The sequence below is a fragment of the Anolis carolinensis genome, chromosome 4 (assembly GCF_035594765.1).
Source record: "Anolis carolinensis isolate JA03-04 chromosome 4, rAnoCar3.1.pri, whole genome shotgun sequence".
Classification (NCBI taxonomy): domain Eukaryota; kingdom Metazoa; phylum Chordata; class Lepidosauria; order Squamata; family Dactyloidae; genus Anolis; species Anolis carolinensis.
Window position 1 is genome coordinate 20940978 of NC_085844.1, and position 19219 is coordinate 20960196.

General features: G+C 39.6%; 1 protein-coding gene across 8 annotated transcripts in view; it reads left to right on the plus strand.

Moving 5' to 3' along the window:
* Positions 1–14296, plus strand: part of trps1 (transcriptional repressor GATA binding 1) — a 256388-nt gene extending 242092 nt beyond the window's left edge. For all 8 annotated transcript variants that reach the window (XM_008108238.3, XM_062980071.1, XM_008108236.3 and 5 more), the window contains 2 exons: positions 1192–1314; positions 5828–14296. In XM_008108238.3, the coding sequence (XP_008106445.2) occupies positions 1192–1314; positions 5828–6889 (1185 nt within the window). In that variant the 3' untranslated portion in view covers positions 6890–14296. The remainder of the gene's footprint in view (positions 1–1191; positions 1315–5827) is intronic.
* Positions 14297–19219: the final 4923 nt, after the last annotated feature.

Here is a 19219-nt window from a genome sequence, read left to right on the forward strand (position 1 = left end):
CCATTGTACTTTCTTGGCACCAATACACCCTCCTTCCCTATAGTATAGAGTGAAGTTAAATAAATTACTTAAATTTGATGAAACCTTGAAATTTTGATTTACAAGGCTAGTAATTTTTTAATTTAGAACAAAATCAGTCTAATCTTTTCCCAAAACTTTTCTTCCTCCACACTTGCATGAGGTGTAGGAGTTTTAATAAAAGTTTATTTAAAAAACAAACCAATGATGGACTAGTTTGGGTTTTTCTTTCTTTTTTCCGGGGGATTGAGAATTGCCAAACAAGACAGCTATGTCATTGTTGTTAGCAGTTGTGCCCACAAACTCAGCCTGTTTTTTTTTTTAAAAAAAAAAATCTTCACTGTTCTTGTTGAAATGAAAAGTTTAATGGTATCATTATGCCACAAAAGGAATTTACAAAGCTTCTGTCATCAAAGTTTGAGCAGAGTGGATTGTTAGTGAAGCTGTAGAATACAGTCAGGAGCCCAGTTAACATTCATCTAAGATCTGTCAATTTATGAGGCCGTTTTGTCAAGTTTTATCTCAAGTTTTGGAAGTGGTATCATTAGCAAAGCCATACTTTTTTTTTTGCTACTGAAATGGAGCTATTCTTTCACATAGCTGTGTAAAGCAGAAGTATATGAGATTTTAGAGTTGTATCAGGCTGTAATCCTGTACAGTATGCATTGTTATGGATAGAGAAGCAGGAGCAAGTTGGCATGTAGGCCAGAATTAATTGAAAGGTAATACATCATTGTTATTGTTTATGGTGATTTGTTAGTGATGATCATACTCTTACAATAAAGCCACTACAAAAACGGACAAGAAGTTTCAAGATCAGTAGGAGTCATTCTGTGTCAAAATAGAATGTTGAAATTCAGCATTTGGAATTAAGTCATTAAAAGGAACAAACTGAAAAGTTCAAAAAGTTAGATCTGCTGCTATGGTGAGGAGGGGGTTCGCAGCAGTGGCGTTTTGCACACCTCATCCATCACTATAGAGTAAATTGTAATGAAAATCAGTGGGCCTATTAAGCACAATTGAACCTGACCTCATTATGGGCAGTGTGGTTTTATACTATCAATTGTTGCCAGCCTAGAGACAAGACTTCAGTGTTGATTTGTCCTAACTCCACAGATCATGTGACTAACCTTTGACCCTGTGTCTCCCCCCCCCCCCTTTCCCTTCTTTCAGAGACGCAGAGGCTCGGGTGTTTTTTGTGCCAATTGCCTGACCACAAAGACCTCTCTCTGGAGAAAGAATGCAAATGGAGGATATGTATGCAATGCGTGTGGTCTCTACCAGAAGCTTCACTCGGTAGGAAGAAGTTACTTGTTTTATATGGGAAAGATTTTAGGCAGCTCAACTGAAGCTGGGCAGCTGTGGTTAATTTCCTAACTGTGCTTCTCCTTCCCCCTCCTACTTTAAATGTGGTAACTCTGGGATCAGATGTGATGCATTATGGAAGATGCTGATACACCATGAAGAGGAGTCTGTGTTGGAGATTTCCAATGAGGCATTAATTATTGTGATACAACCTAAAGAACAAGGTAGAACTGTTTCTTCCTCTCACCCAAGAATTACAAAGACACACATTGTCATGCAACCTGACATGATTTCTTCAGGGTGTCTTGAGGAGCCCAAGGCTGTTTTTGAAGCTCTCAGCCCCTCCAAAGTCCCCAGACTGCCTTTTTTCTGATCCAGAAAAATGTAAACAATTTGTCCTGGAAATCCCTAGGGGTGGCAGTTTTAGGTAGGCTGTAAGCTGCCCCTGAATTGATTAACATAAGAAAATGCTTCCTTACCTTCAAAATTTAAATCAAGTTCCAGTTACTTTGGGGGTCCATTTAATTATTTGATTGACATGTTTAGCAACATCAGAGATAGAAGCCCCCAGTGACGCAACAGATTACACCCTTGTGCCAGCAGGACTGTTGACTTGAAGGTTGGGTTGCTGACCAGAAGGTTGCCGGTTCGAATCTGGGGAGAACGCGGATGAGCTCCCTCTGTCAGCTCCAATTCCCCATGCGGAGACATGAGAGAAGCCTTCCACAAGGATGGTAAAACATCAAAACATCTGGGGGTCCTCTGGAAAACGTCCTTGGAGATGGCCAAATTCTCTCACACCAGAAGCAACTTACAGTTTCTTAAGTTACTCCTGACACGAAAAAAGAGGTAGAAGATTGGCTCCTAGAGTTACTACAATGTTGACAATGAAGCAAAGATTTGTAGCTCAGTGGGATAACAGAAGGTTTGAATGCAAAAGATCCCAAGTTGGTTACCAGATCTCTCCAGGTAACTCCCAAAAGACATCCCACCAAAAATCCTGAAAGGCATCACTAGTCAAGGTAATGTTCAGCCCAAAATGGCCCCACAAGTACTTCTGAACCCTTCCACATGCAACATCCCTGTTTTTCTCTGCATTTTCTATCAAAATAATGGCACATGAACAGAGATCATATATTGTGGCCTATACAATAGCTTATATAAGAGCATGCAGGTTTTTAAAAAGCATATACTTCATATTACTTCATGTAATATGTTCTGATAATCTTTACCTTTTGGGTGTATAGCATTGAATATAATATGGCTTTGAGAATAATTTTCTTTTGGTGTGCTTGAAAAGAACTCTCCTCATAAAGCATAGGAAGCAATTCTTGTAAATCTGTGCTGGTAATACTGCTAATTGGTAATAAGCTGTAAAACCTTTTATTTCATTAGCACAAAGCTAAGATAACACCATTTTAGCAGCAATATTGGATCACGGTAGTGAGCTGTCATTTGATGTACACTGACATTAATGTGTTTAATTTAACTCTGCCCAAACAAAGGCCAAGGGCATCATTAAACTTTAACCTTTCTAGGCTATAACAAATGGGAAAACACTAAAGTAAAGACAGGTATTTAGAAATTGTGTTTTGCCGAAAGAATACATGAACACAGCGAAGTTTTTGCAAGAGTCTCTTCAAGAATTTAAATTGGCAGTAATGGTGGAGGGCCTAGTTTTTTTCACAGCATCACATAAGGAAGTATCCAATGCTTCCTTATGCAGCCGCTTGACTTGACAGTGCAGTAGTTGCCAAACTATGTCCAGGACAGTTCCCAACACACAAGATCACATACTGGAAATGAGGGTGTACCATGAAGCCTCTCTCTACTGAGACTCTGGCTGATATTGTCCCCTTGTTCCAGTGTCTTCACCTGTGAGTGAATATCTTGATTGAACTGTGAGCTCAAATATGATTTTGGCCTCAGACTTCTCTGTACCAAAGTTAAACCTACCAATACGTTACCATAAACTGCAGCACTATGAGTGGACAACACTTTTAGAACTACAGTACTATTCCTTCATCAGCTGTTTAATTAAATTAATTTTAATTTCTATAATGATATTCATCCTTCATCCCCTTTTTAACAACTTAAAAAGTGGAAAGGAAACACACCCATCATTGTGACAAAAGGTGACATATATAGAGAGGTTCCCTGTTCAATTCCTTTTAAAAGTTGTCTTCTAAAGAACTAGGTATTTATTACTCTTCAGAACTAGTAGGTGTGGGACACCCAAAACCCTCCTTTATGCTCACAGGAGAAAGGCTGAGATAAAAATGGTGTAACATATACACGAAACACATAATTTCAATGTATCCTCAAGTCAATTCCAGATTATGATGAGCCTATCATAGAGTTTTGTAGACAAGATTGATTCAGTGATTTGCCATTGCCTTCCTTTAAGTTCAGGGTCACTCAATGAGTTTCTATATCAGTAGTTGCCAACAGTGACTATTTATTCAAGACCTATTCTACATATGCAGCAGAATAAAGTGGAAGAATTCAAAGAAATGGGTTTTACCAGTTCATACTGCAGGAGCACAATACCATTTATGAATGTTATCCTAGATTAGAAGTTGTCCGGAATTAGAAAATTAGCACAGTAGGTGAAGAATGTTTCTTAATGTGCAATGAACTTCTTTAAAAAAGATGTAAAAGTACCTCTGGTAAAACATTGCATATCGGTCAGCGTATGTGTTTAAAAATTTGGACTCAATAGTAGAATCGTCACATTAGACTCTTGCTTCATTAAGGAAGCTGCATTTCAAGCACTACTCTTATGCTGAGTTGAGCTACATATTACACATCTAAATTATAGTAATTATTCAGCGTGATTTAAATTTTTAATAGGATAAAGCTTAACAGGCAGCAGTTGTAGATGAAGGGGCATTCAGGACACAAAAAATTAACTTCAAGAGGGCAAAGAAGCAAGAAATAAGAGGAAAGAATCAATTTAACTGAATAGATTGATATTTCTTATTGGTGATGATAATGATAATATTTGAGTGATGAGGATTAGGATAAAATTTTTATTATTTGATGTTAATTTCATGCTGTTTATATGAGTGATTAATGGTTCAACTATCGTAGCCCCTTTGAACATTGATCATTAGCTAGTGGGACTGTGTTTTCTAACGGGATGCCCACTTATGGTTCACCTGCTAATAGCAACATATTTGCTTAAAGGAGACAGGTGAGGAAGAAAGAGTGGAAGACCCAATTCAGATATCCCAATCCAAAAGACCATGGTTTACTAGCTTGTCAATGATTGTCAGGACCCAGGCTGCAGAGCACCAATAACCTTGCACAGAGGCCAGAATCTATCTAATATCTTTATTAAGGAAATATATAAAATCAATAAAAACAAGTGAAGAATAAAGTTCGGAAGCAGACCTTTAAGATAAGGTCAAATATAGTCCATAAATGTATTGTCCAATATAAGATATTAGAGTTCAAAGTTTTAATCCACTTGACCGAAACACACACCTTGCCAAGCAATAGTGTGGGGAAATAACAGAGTCTTTAAAGTCCAATGAAGCTTGACAACAAGGCTGGAAATAAACTTAATTCTTGACTTGATCCAAGACTTGAAACGAGGCAAACATGAAGCATGAACAAAGTCCGTGGCAAACTGTGAGACAAGGAAGACTTGAAACTTGATCCGGGAAGCAGGGAACAGGGATTACGAAGTCCACACACGATCTCTCTCCTCAAGTTGATCAATTGACTCCGCAAAGTTTCTCTTGCGACAAACACCTATATTGGGTCTCGTTTTCCTGCCAACAGAACTCTTTCCCTAGAGAACGAGAAGCGAAACCCAACTCTGTCCAGATGCATGACTCCTTAGAATTTCCCAAGGGAAGCAGACCTAATCAGCCATTTGTTTGGCAGCGATTCTCAGGCTTCTGCGATTAGCCTCCCTGGCTCCCCTATCTCTATTATAATTGTCCCTCCGGGAAAACGGGGGGGGGGGGGGAGTTCTGCCCAAGGCCTGTTTGGCTGAATTCTTGAGGGCAAACGTCAACATCCTGCAGGTGAGGAGACTCCGGCTCTGGCTGAACCGGCGAAAATCCCATGTTTTCCTCTTCATCTGCCACAATAGTACTAGGAACAGGACTACAAGGCCCATGAGTCATTACAATGATCTATATGTTTGCCTTCTTCTACCCTCCCCTTGTTTGTACTGAAGACACCCTTGAAAGTATCCTGTAAATTACAAGTTTAAAGTAGGAAGACATGTTCATTTCAGCATTCATACACCAACTAAAGCAAATCAAAGAGGCAGATGAGACACCGTTTAAATTGTTTAAATGTACCAAGTTGAGTTATAGAGCTTGAGTTAGACCTTGTAGCTTCTTGTTTTGAGAAATGCTTATTCTTACAATGGTTCCACTAAAATGGCTTGATAGTACTCTAGGAACTACAGTGTAGACAGGGAGTTCTGCAAACTTTTGCTGAACATTGCACTTTTCTTTATGATGTTTTATGTTTTTATATGCAGACTCCGAGGCCTTTAAACATCATTAAGCAGAACAACGGCGAGCAGATCATTAGGAGACGGACAAGAAAGCGCCTTAACCCAGAGGCTCTTCAGGCTGAGCAGCTAAACAAACAGCAGAGAGGAAACAGTGAGGAACAAGTCAACGGCAGCCCGTTAGATAGGAGGTCAGAGGATCATTTAACAGAAGGTCACCAGAGAGAAGTCCAGCTTCCCAGCCTGAGTAAATATGAAGCCCAGGGTTCATTGACTAAAAGCCATTCTGCTCCACAGTCAATATTGGTCAGCCAATCTCTGGATATTCATAAAAGGATGCAACCTTTGCACATTCAGATAAAAAGTCCTCAGGAAAGTACTGGAGACCCAGGCAATAGTTCCTCTATATCAGAAGGAAAAGGAAGCTCAGAGAGAGGAAGTCCAATAGAGAAATACATGAGACCTGCTAAGCACCCAAACTATTCACCACCTGGAAGCCCTATTGAAAAGTATCAGTACCCACTTTTTGGGCTTCCATTTGTACACAATGACTTTCAAAGTGAAGCTGATTGGCTGAGATTCTGGAGTAAATATAAGCTGCCCGTTCCTGGGAATCCACACTACTTGAGTCATGTGCCTGGCCTACCAAATCCTTGCCAAAACTATGTGCCTTATCCCACCTTTAATCTGCCTCCTCATTTTTCAGCTGTTGGATCCGACAATGACATTCCTCTAGATTTGGCGATAAAACATTCCAGACCTGGGCCAACTGCAAATGGTGCCTCCAAGGAGAAAGCGAAGGCACCGGCCAATGTAAAAAATGAAGGTCCCTTGAATGTAGTGAAAACGGAGAAGGTTGACCGAAGTACTCAAGACGAACTGTCAACCAAGTGCGTGCACTGTGGCATTGTCTTTTTGGATGAAGTGATGTATGCCTTGCATATGAGTTGCCATGGTGACAGTGGACCTTTTCAGTGCAGTATATGCCAATATTTTTGCACGGACAAGTATGACTTCACAACTCACATCCAGAGGGGCCTACATAGGAACAATGCACAAGCTGAAACGAATGGCAAATCTAAAGAGTAAAATAAAATAAAAATAAAATAAACCTTAGCACTTAGCACAATTAAACAGAAATAGGTTTCCTTGATGGGGATTCAATAGCTTGTAATGTCTTATTAAGCACTTCATATAGCAAGCATGCCTTATCCAGTATAAAGACCTTCATTCTTTTCTCTTCCCTCCTTTTCCTTCTTATAAACAAAAAAGTGAGTTCCCAAGAAAGAGAGGCAAAATGGATGGCAGCTGAAATGGGGCGTGGGGTGGGTAGGGCTAAAGGATAATCACTTGCAACCCGTCCCACCAAAACTATACAAAAGACACTATATCAGGGCAAGTCTCTTTGGGGGAAAAATCTTAAACAGATAACTAATGCTTTTCTTCTTGTACGGGAAAAAAAAACCTTAGCTGGCTAGAATGCAAAGATGTATAATGCTGAAGCAGGTGTACAGTAAGATATGCACACTGTATAGCAAAATGGACTTATAAATAAACTGATGTCCAGAAATCTAGTAGTATTTTTTTTTCATTTGGGTTCACTTTGGCCTAATTAGAAATCATAATTTCTACAATCTGGAGGCAGTACTTCTCTCTGGATATCAGTCAGTGCCTATTACTTGATCGCTACATTTTGCAGCCTGCAGCAGTTGCTCCCAGTCTTTCAAGGTCTAGAGAAAAATGGACAACATATGGTCCATGGCTGCATGTGCTCCTCGGATTATTGTGTATCCCCCTACTCCATTGCCAAACATTCTGGGCTGCTGCCTCTAAAATCCCAGCTATTTTGGTAGGAAAAATAATGTGCAGGAAGCATGTCCCTTGTTTCTCAGAATAAATGTACTTATAGTATACTATTGAAGGTACGACCCTATTAGGAAGGAGCACATGTTTCCTACACACTCTTTTCCTCAGCAATATTGCTAAGATTTTTGCAGTGGTAGACACTTCAGCAGTGGAGTTTCAGGGATTCATAGCAGGAGGAAGTACCCCCGTTGGGTTTTGGATGGCAGCATGCAGCTACCCAACAAGTTATTCTCCAATAGGATGAGTAGCTTCTTGCAGATCCAGAACCATGTAGGTCACAATATACTGTTCCTTCCTTCTTCCTTCAGGAAGGATGAAGTGAGTGATTTATGGGCCTCAGAAAATGAAAATGATATTCACAGTGAAGATGGGGTTTTTTGCCTCATAAATCATTGAAAGATTTGGGAGGGCCCTTGTGAAGTGTAGATCATGCTAGTCTTCACTGAATTCCAACTTAAAATGTACTCGGGAGTTGCAGGCATTCATGGGTAACTTTGGCCAAAATATAGATTTTGGAGTACAGTCCTATATTAAAGTATTCTCTTTAATGAACTGCCTCTGAAAACTAGTTTTATGAACTTGATAGGCATAGTTTTAATGTTTCACATTAGCTGTTCTTTCTCAATTTTGCTTCAGGGTTGACTGCATGACTGACTTCCCCCAAATGTACGTTGGTTATTTGTATGCAGCAGTCAATTTCTTTACTAGACTTAATGCCAACTTTTGCTAGCATTTGCCTTCATGGCTTTTTTGTTGTTCTCGTTGTTGTTTTATTACTTTAAAGAAATAAAAAAGAACCTTTTGTAAAAAAATATTCCATGAAGGGAAAGCTCCTCAGCGTAACTGCTCAGGGAAATAGGGCTAAAGAACTAAATATTCAGTCATCGGTGCAAGGTGCTGTTAGAAAAGCCTCCATAGATGCTACAAGGATCTACAAAGGATGGACTTCCAATCATTTGCATTATCTCAGCCCAACCAGTAGTTTAGATTATTTTTTACGAAGGGATATACAAGAGATATTACAAGCTACTGGATGCACTGTCAGATTAACTTATTTCATTTAAGAAGTTGGGAGAACAAATAGGAAAAAAACTTATTTTTCTAGTAAATATTAATGTATTACATTTCAAATAATGGTGCCTGACATATTGAATAATTATTTTCTACAGTGTACGTATGCAACAAAGATATTCCATCATGCATAAGATTCAGCGCTGGCTCAGCCTCGCTCTGTTTACATTTGCAAATGTAGCAAACAAGGTAATGAAGCAACTTTCTATTGCAGTAGGGTATCTTTTATTTGTGTGTGTGTGGATTAAAATTGTAAACGGTAACATGAAATGAATGGACTTTGTTGATATTAATGATATTGGGGAAGGGAAAGAAGATGACGAAGAAGAAAAAAGAAGAAGGAAATGAAAATATTTTTATGCCTACTTAGGAGGAAGAAAAAGGGTAGCACTATTCATTCCAAGTACTTTTTTTGTATTCTTAAGCTCTTAACTCACATTGTTATGCTTAAAATGATAAACATATATCTTCTTTTTATTGCTTTGTCTTATGTTTCAGAAGAAACATTTCATAGTTTATGTCAAGAGGTGCCATCCAAATCTTTGGCCCCGAAGTTGTTATTGCATTCTGTAGTCGCATTGCACTCCATTTTTACCATATTACACCATTGCTTCATGTTTTCTTGTTTTGTTTTGTTTGCATTGGACCTTTAATTCGTATTGCAGAGGTTCAGCCTCTTGAGGTTGTGGAGTACAACTGGTTCCTGAATGTTGCAGCAAGTGAAGATAAAAATGTCTGTCCTGTATTCCATTGCTCTTCCCTTCCCACCTCAATTCGTTTTGCTTTGTTTTCTAAAACGTCTTAGGAACTTGTTTTGAACATAGATCCGTAGTTCCAGTTTTTTAAAAAGTATGTTAAAAGGCCTTCTTCTGATTTCACTTACATGCTGCCTCTTACAAATGTACACATAATTGAAACTAACATTGAATGCTGGTGAGCTGTATTGTTCTCTAATCTAGAAGATGAGTGGTTAAAATACATGTGGCCAGATGGAGCTGGAAAGAGGAACGGAGGATGTTGAGGTCAGAATAATATCCTTACCATTTGTGCTGAAAGTATAGAACTTTGAGAAAGTGGCCAATCCAGATGTTATATTGCATAGCTTTATAATGGGGAAGGGAGGTTGAGGATCCCTTAATCAAATCCATACATCACCCCAATAATGCCCCTAAAAACTTCTGAAAACAATAACCAAGACTGTGTTCCTAAACCTACTTGAAAAGGAGGTAAAAGCCTTATTGACTGCAGTGGAACTAAATTATCTGTTAACCACACAAAGGCCCATCACAGAAGGTGCCCTCCATCTTGCTTCTTCTGAATTTGAGCAGAATTAGTATACCTCTTTGGTAGTCAAAACTATTGTACTTAAGCCAAATTACCATTTGCCAAATGATATGTGTGCAAAGAGACCACCTGGTAATCTAGACATTGTGTTCTTTTCCTTAAGTGGAAAGAGCAGCTCTACCAACTTGTGCTGTTCCCCCCCCCCCCCTGAAAAGTACTATTATCTGGCTAGATAATGCAGACAATTCTGAAAAACAGTTGCTGTATCAGACTGCCAAGTCATTATATGCACCCCGTGGTAATTTGACACTCAAACATCTGCATACGTCCCAAAATGTACATGTAAAACAAGCTATAGGAAATTTCAGCAAGCATGACAGGCAATCATTAGCTGGCCACCAAAATGTCTTGCTAACATTGGCAGCATTACAAGAGTTGTATTTCTTGTGGGCAAGTTATTACTGAATAATTTGTCCAATTTGAAAATCCCAACTGGTCCTGTTGTCTGACACCGTTAGCCACAGATCCTCTTGTTCTTCCCATTGCTTAAACTCCAGCCACAAACAGGCCCAAAACAAGCCAAGGGTCTTCTACCAGTCATCAAATCCTCAAGGGCTTTATAGACACATCTCTTCAAAATAAGGGTTTTATTTTGTCTGCATGAAAAGTACCTGGCACACTATGCAGCATGGCTGGTAGGTGACATTTACCTTGATATTAATGAAGCCTCATTGTGTGCTTACGGTTTTTAACAGCTGGTTAGGCAAGGAAGTCATTTCTGCTCTTGGTCAAGTAAAAGTATTTTTCCATATTATTTTTTTCAGCACCTTGAGACATGTCCTATATCAAAATTTGTGTCATGGGCTGGACTTGAAAGGACATGTCCTTTTTATAGCTGCATGATGGTAGGTTAAAAACAGCAGGCTGCAATTCTGTGTCATCACCTTAGCTATGTAGCCACCTAAGAAGTTACCCCCCAGCCCTGCCTTCCTCCCCAAAACTTATTTACCAGACTTGATTACTTGCCGCAAACAAGTGAATACATAGCAACCATGACAGCAAACCAATCATGAATGTGTAGGTTATGCATTTGTAACTGTCTTGGTGAATTCTGCCAACAGTTTTTATATTTAATATGTTTTTTTAAAAAAAAAAATCCTGGTAAGGACACTTAAAACATATAACTGCATTCCATTAAGATTGGCAATTGGCATGCTTCATCCAACATCCTGCCATCTCCAAGCAAATCTCCAAGCTTTGAGGCCCGCGCTTGAATGTCTAGCTTTTTAAAAAATATATTTTTGAGTGCTTATCTTTGAGAAGATATAGAGAAAAGAAAATCACACCAGATTTTCTCTCATCCATAAGCTAACTTGCGCCTACCTTCCAGTGTTTTGGGCTGTTATTACACAGGAAGTGGCATAATTGAAAAGCTGTTGGCTGCCATGTTTAAATGTCACAAAACTCCATGTTATTTGTTTCAATATTTAATATGTTCACTATATCCAGCTACCTTATCTATATTTTGGCTGTAATTTTATGTCCGAGCTTCTATTCAGGGAATCATTCCCGCAGTGATATGAGAAAAATACTCTTTCAGGAAGTGTGGAAACCTGGATGCAGTCTGAGGGCTTTCCATTGCCCTACCCCAGGCAAGGGCAAACTTCGTCCCTCCAGATATTTTGGACTTCAAATCCTACTGGCTGTTAGGAATTGTAGGAGTTGAAGTCCAAAACACCTGGAGGACCATTGCTCATGCTTGGCCTACCCCATGCTGGACTGAATGTAGGGTGCTAGAGAGCATATACCATCAATTAACTTCCCATCTAAGAAGTTCCAGAAGACTTTTAAAAAGATACAAAATTGTTAGCATGGACCAGGATAACATTCTCTGTTGTAACATTTAATCTATGTGAAAGCAAATAAAACAATAAATAGATTGACACAATCTGTCTAGGTCCATAGGTATTTTTGATTTGACATGCTGGGATGCTCTAAACATTATTTCTTTATAGTAATGCATTTTATTCCCTCATTAGTTTTTCCCTTGTTTTGTCCTCTCCCCCCCCCTTTTTTTTCCCTCCTCTTAATGGAAATGAAGGTTTCTCCAGCTTTATTTAAAGGAATACTTTGGTAAGTTGTGAGGAAAGGGAGAATGCCTTAACTTGTTTTCAATGAAATCACATAATGAATGAGATTATATGACATTATTGTGGAAGCTGACTTCATTTTTCTTTTCTCCCTGCCCTATAAGCCCTACCCTTACAAACCTGCACCAGATCACTCCAACTGCCCCCAACCCTCTGGTTAAATTATGAGGGAAGCAGGTGGCTGATCGAGATACTGGGAATCTGATCCCCCAGCCATGTCTATTTCATTGGCAGAGACAGAATTATACACAACCCAGTGTAACTGACTCCATACAAAGTCTGTATCCCTGTAGAATTGTCCCTATTTGGCAGTCTCTTGTGGTTTTCATCTCTGAAACGTTGGGAGCACCCTTAACTACCCAAACTAAAAACCATAATGCAGTAAACTATATTAGATGCCACCCTGGTAAGGTATTGGAGGACACAAATTTGTCAGCTACGAGATGAATGCAATAAATGTCAGATTAACAAAGTGAATTGTTGAGGTTGTTAGTTTATGATCTATGAACACACGGCAAAAGATTGGCCAGGCCTTTTTGATTTGATTATTCTTGAGCAAGCAAAAAAGGTATATATTACTAGTTTTACCTTGTCTTTAGCTACTGTTAAACCAGATTAAACGAGAAATAGCAGTATCAAAGTACAGTGCCAATGAAAAACATGATCTGTTCACTTCCATGCTGTCTTTTCAATTCAAATAAATGCATGCCCATTTCAAGAAGATTCTTACACAAGGACTATCTCAGCCTGATTATACCAGATTCAAATTATCTTTCTTAAAAATGCCAAAGAATTTGAAAATCTACCCACTTCTGCAAATAGAAACCATGTTTTCTAGTTTTAAAATAATTTGTTTCTTACCAATATACCTTTCAGGATATCTTCCTCATAAGGATGGCAGCTACCATCTCGATCCTCATGAGCCCTTCCCCATTCTCTTTCATAGAATATAGATGCTGTAGGTCAGCCTTTTCTAGTCTGGCACCCTCCAGATGTATTAGACTGCATGCTCCGTAATCGCTGAGCAATACAGCCAAGTATCAAACTTCTTTAATGATGGGAATTGTAGTGCAACATGTGATGTACTTGCGTGGACAGAGTGTTCAGAAGACCACAAGGGTGGTTCTTTATATGCAGGACTCGCCATACAGGGTTGGAGCTATCTAATCCCAACTGATAAACTGGATGTTGCAGCCACCATTTTATTGAAATAGGTTATAGGAAAGAGCCACATACAAGATACTTAGGGTAACAGTTTTGGTTTCCTATGTTGTCCAATAGTTCAATGTTCAATACTTAATATGTAAATTTGCAGCGATTGTAACAAGAGGGTAGGGATTGTGTGATCATTTGAATTGCCTAAAGGAGAAAAATGGTGGACACCTAATACAGACAAATGGCGTCTGAAAGGTACCATTCTGGAAAAAAAAACCTAGCTTATTTTCTACTGCAGAAACTCATTTTAAATTTAGATAAGGATTACATTTAGTGCTTCACATATAATAGCTAAGTTGCTTCTCCCTCTTGAAATTAATTGAATTGCTATACCTTACAAAAGGGCATCCTACTGTTACATCAGCATTGAATACAAACACCCCAGAAAATTGGTTTATTTCTCCAATAGAGAAACAGAACTCCAGTAGTTTATGACTCTTAAGTAACTTCTCTCCTTTCCTCCCCACTTCATTCCAACCAGGACCTGACTTCACAGAGGGCTTCCTTCATGTACTTCATGCTAGGGCCACTTTTAATACTAAATCCATTCTTCCATTGTGCTGTAGGAGGAAGAAAAGCCAACTTCTCAAAATGAATTTGTCATTTAACACACCAGCAATGGCAGTTTCACCCATGGATCTAAGCATTTTGTTTCAATGTATAGCTCTGAATTGCCTCTAGAATACTCATTGCTGTTCCGTCTTTGACAATACATGGTTATTTTGTTTTTGCTTTATCTTAAGTGTGCTTTCCTCCTTCTGGTTTTCATAGTGCATGTTCATTTCTACTCACCAACATGTTCCTGGTGTATTTCTTATGCAAACAATTCTTCAGGCAGCAAAAGATGTCTGTTACATCTAAACTTGAATAATAAAGTTTTACCACCAGTTATAAACAAAAGAAAGAGAAACGCTTGGAGTCTTTTTTGGCAAGACTGGTATCACGGGAGGGGATAGTTTTTAACATGTCCTGGACACACAAAAATATGGCGTGTGTATACGAGAACAAAGTGTTTCACAAGAAAATATGTATGTTTATGTTGAACATCAGTAAAAACATCAGTACTAAATCTCTGAAGTTCTCTTTTATATAATTTTATCTTATACTACCTTACCAAAGGAATAAATGTAGTCTATATAGAAGATTTTCTTATTCATTTGTGGGAGGTAGAGATGCCATTACTCACAGTATGAGGACTTCCTGATCTTCATAGAAGAGTATCTCCCCTTATCATCACTCCCCACTGTATTTTCCCAATAGCAAAATACATTTACCCCATTCTAAAAAGTCTAGGAGAGGCTCAGTCTTCAAATGATAATCAATAACAATTTATTTTACAAAATATCTGCATATAGTAAAGATGATTACTGCTAGAGTGGCTTTGTTGATATGTATCAGTGAAGCTGGCTGCATCTTTGAACTCTCACTGGTGGCTTGGTCATGGAGTAAATAATAATGAATACCTGCATTTCAAAAGTTGCCACCATATAACGGGAAGGTTTTACCATTATGGCATGGAAAGATGAGTGGGAATGTCTGCTTCCAGCATCCATACTACACAAGCATGACTCCAGTGATTCCAAGCCACAGTCTAGCATTATGTTAAGGGACAACAAATCTATCATGCCCTTTCCATTACAATTACTCCAGTTGTACCTCCACATTTGATGCTTTGATTTTTGTAGATTTGATTATTCATGGATTTGATTAAAATGTCTTCAATTTCCTTAGGACCTAGAGATTTCTAAAGAGAACACCTCTCTAGGGACACATCTACATTTATTGTTAAATGCAGTTTGGAGCCAACTTCAAAGTGCACCAGCTATACAACATACACCACGAAAACAGACTAAACCCTTTAAACCAAGGTGAACAAAGTCTAGAGATAGTCTTAGGACCTTATCAGACACAGTCTTCTCTGCATTTTCTTCCTGTTTCTCCACATTGCCACAATGAAGTCCCACAGAGCCCGTGAAGACTTGATGTGATGACAGGGATGGAATCTTTTTGGATCCCACCACTGCCACCAAAATGCGAAGGATTCACCTTCTACCTCTATGTATTTCACTTTTGAATGTTGTCGCTGCCACCACCTTTGAAAGCAACATTTGAAGAAACAGTAACTTGTTTATTTATGGCACAAAGCTTAATGGTTGCAAGAATGTTATAACTTGAGGTGAACGATGTTACTTCTGTACAGTAAGTGTTGCAAGACTTCTCAATAGTTTCTCTGAGCTTAGTATGGTATCAGCTTTATATTACTTGTTTCTTTCAGTTAGGAATACTGTCCTTCTTGAACTTAGTTGATCTGTACCCGATCAAACTTGGACTGGGGAGTTTAACTGGTCAGCCCTAGTCTTCCTTGACTTAGGGATGCAGCCTCAACTCTTTAGTTATCTCTACTAAAGGCTCAGCAACTTTAGTTTTAGCCCTTCTCCGCTAAAACTCTCTAGCTGCTCAACTTCCTCCCACAATCTCTTCTCTCGATCTCACTCCTTCCCCACTGAACAGAACCAACTGCTCTGCTCAACCGACAAACTCCAACTGCCCAATTCCAACTGCTAAATTTTGAATTCTAAGACTTCCACCAGCAAGGTGAAGCCACGCCCCTTTTCCTGGCCATGCCTTAGAGGCTCCCAGCTTCTGTATAAGAATAGCTGAAATATATAACCTTAAACAGTCAACCTAAACATAGCAATCATGAATAAAACACAATGATCATGACATCTTTACATACCTTCCAACCCGGAAAGATTATTTTTGCTTTTTCTAGACCCAGAATAAGCAAAAATAATAGAGAGTAACACAAAATACATATCTATACATAAACATAGCATCATACCTTAAACTCTAAATACAAACCTGTAAGTCTTCCGATCAAGGTGCTCTGGATAGAGCATCAGCTACTACATTACATTTGCCCTTTATATGTTTACTTTCAAATGTAAAGTCCTGTAGTGATAAACTCCATCTCAATAATTTGTTATTGGTCCCTTTTACATTATCCAACCATCTTAGGGGTGCGTGATCAGTTTGTAACGTAAACTTCCTTCCCCACAGGTATGGTTTCAGTTTCTTTATGTTCAGTTTAGTTTCTTTAGTTTCAGTTTCTACGAGTCCTCCCTGAGTTCTAAAGGCCGTTTTGGACTGGTCTTCAGGTGCCATAGGCACTTGCCAGAACCCCTTAGTCAAATCAATACTACTTATAAATTTGGCTTTTCCAATTCTTTCTAGTAAATCATCCAAACGGGGCATCGGATACATGTCGTTTTGGGTGATTTTATTTAACCGCCGGTAATCTACGCAAAACCTTACGGTTTTGTCTGGCTTCTTTACTAACACTATGGGCGAAGCCCAAGGGCTGTTAGATGGCACGATTATATCTAAATCTAACATCTCCCTGACCTCTTGCTCTATGCATTCGCTTATCTTACCCGTTACCCTATAGGGAGGGGATGCTATCGGTGCGGCGTCACCGGTGCATATTTTATGTTGCACTCCCTGCACTCTCCCGGGTAAATCCGAAAACATGACTTTATACTTAGCCAAGATTCCTTTAACCTCTCTTTGTTGTGATGGAGATAAGTCTGAATTTATGGTTACTTTATCCAAGTTTCTATGTATCTCCCTATTACCTTCCCAAAATGAAAAAGGACCTGTATCTTCCTCTGACACTATACAGTAAACATTTGCCGACCTATTTACATACAGCTTAATCATGTTTACATGCACCCGTTTCTCAATCCCCAATCGTTCATCTAGGATGTCACAGTTCACATGGTTCTGCTTCCTGACGATCCTCCACGGTCCAGTCCAGTCTATCTGTAGTTTGTTGTTCTTGTTGGGTGTTAAAAACAGGACCTCATCTCCGACATTGAAGTCTCGGGGTCTCGACGTTGCATCGTACCGGATCTTTTGTTGCTCCTGGGCCGTCATAAGATGTTCCTGGGCGATGTCCCTGGCCATCTTTAATGTTGACTGAAGATCCTTGATGTAGTCGTCGACAGGAACAGGATCTGGCGTAGGACTTGCTTCCCAGTGCTCTCTGATCAAATCAAGGGGTCCACGAGCCTTCCTTCCGAATAACAATTCAAAAGGCGAGTAACCAGTGCTGTCCTGTGGGACTGATCGATATGCGAATAACAGCTGCTGCAAATTGGTGTCCCAGTCGTGGGGTCTCTGCTGGCTATAGGCCTTGATCATTTTCACTAGTGTTTTGTTCAGGTTTTCTACTAGGCCATTCGTTTGCGGATGATAAGGTGTGGACGTTAGGTGTTTAATTCCGCACAACTCTAATCACTTCTTCATTAGCCGCGAGGTGAACTGAGTCCCCAGGTCTGACACAAGCTCTCTGGGAAATCCAGTCCTTCCCCAAATTGATAACAGCGCATTGGCTATGGTGGAAGTTTCAATATTGGTCAAAGCCACTGCATCTGGATACCTGGTTGCATAGTCTATTACTGTGAGGATATATTTGTATCCTCTCCGACTGGGCTTATACAAAGGACCAACTAGATCAATCCCTACCCGGAAAAAGGGTTCCCCAACAACCGGCTTGGGAACTAAAGGTGCTTTGGTCTTATCTCTTCCCGTGCTAAACCTTTGGCAAATATCGCACGACCTGCAAAACTCCTTGATATGTTGATACATGCCAGGCCAGAAAAAGTTCTTGCTGATTCTTTGGGTGGTTTTTCTAACCCCCAAATACCCTCCTTGTGGATTGTCATGGGCCACATCTAACAGTTGTTTCCTGTAGTTTACAGGTACCACTATTTGGGTACGTGTTTCTGGCTCATTCAAAGTCTTATGGCTTGTACTTTTCCTGTATAAAACTCCCTCCTTAAGTACGAACTTAGGAGTTTTACTTTTTTCTGTTCCTGTGGCGCTCTGAGCTTGCAAGAACAAAGGTTGTAATGTTTCATCTGCTAGCTGCTCTCGCAGTATCTCTTGTTTTCCCTCTATTCCGCTGACCAACTCAGTGATGTTCGAACTAGACTCAGGAAGTTGCTCTGAGCTAGCTTGGATGGTCAAACACTTGGCTTTTGGAGTGTGGACCTCTATGTTGCTTTCGTGTTTATCAGCTTCTTTCTGCCAATTCCTAACTTTTCCATTTAAATCATTCCCAATCAAACATTTGTATGGGATATCCGCGCAGACAGCGAAGTCCCATAATCCTTCCCAGCCTTTGTACTTGATGGGTAAGGATACTACAGGGGTTGGTATCGACGGACCTATCCCCTTTAAATTTATCTCTGAAGAGGGATGTTGGTATCTCTGTGGGACCACTTCAGGACGTATAATACAGACATCCGACCCAGTGTCTCTCCATCCCTGCGTGTGTATCTCATCTATGACAATAGATTCTAAATAGTCTTCAGAGATTTCTCTTGAAAGGATAAATAAACATTGTTTTTCTTTTGGCCTCGCATCAGGGCTTCTAGACTTAACTTCAGGTTCCACTTCTTGTTCTATTGGAGCTCTATTTACAAAGAAAGTAGACCTGTCTTTCTTGATTAAGTTACATTGGTATCTAAGATGCCCTGGCCTTCCACAATGGTAACATTTTATCTTTTCCTCAGGCCTGGCTTGGCCTGCAACTGCCTCATGCTTCCTATAGGCGGTGTTTTCTCCTGAACCTCCCCTTTGCATCTGTGTGCGTGCGTGAGGGTAAAACGCCGGCTTTAGAGGTTTTTTCTCTTTTGGTTCTTCCTCCTTCCTAAAACCTTCTTTCAAGGTAATTAGCCGGTCAATCATAACTGCAGCTTCGTTGGCTGTCTTTGGGTTTTGGTCTTGAATTAGCCATCTGTATTCTGAGGGAACTAGGTGAAAGAGC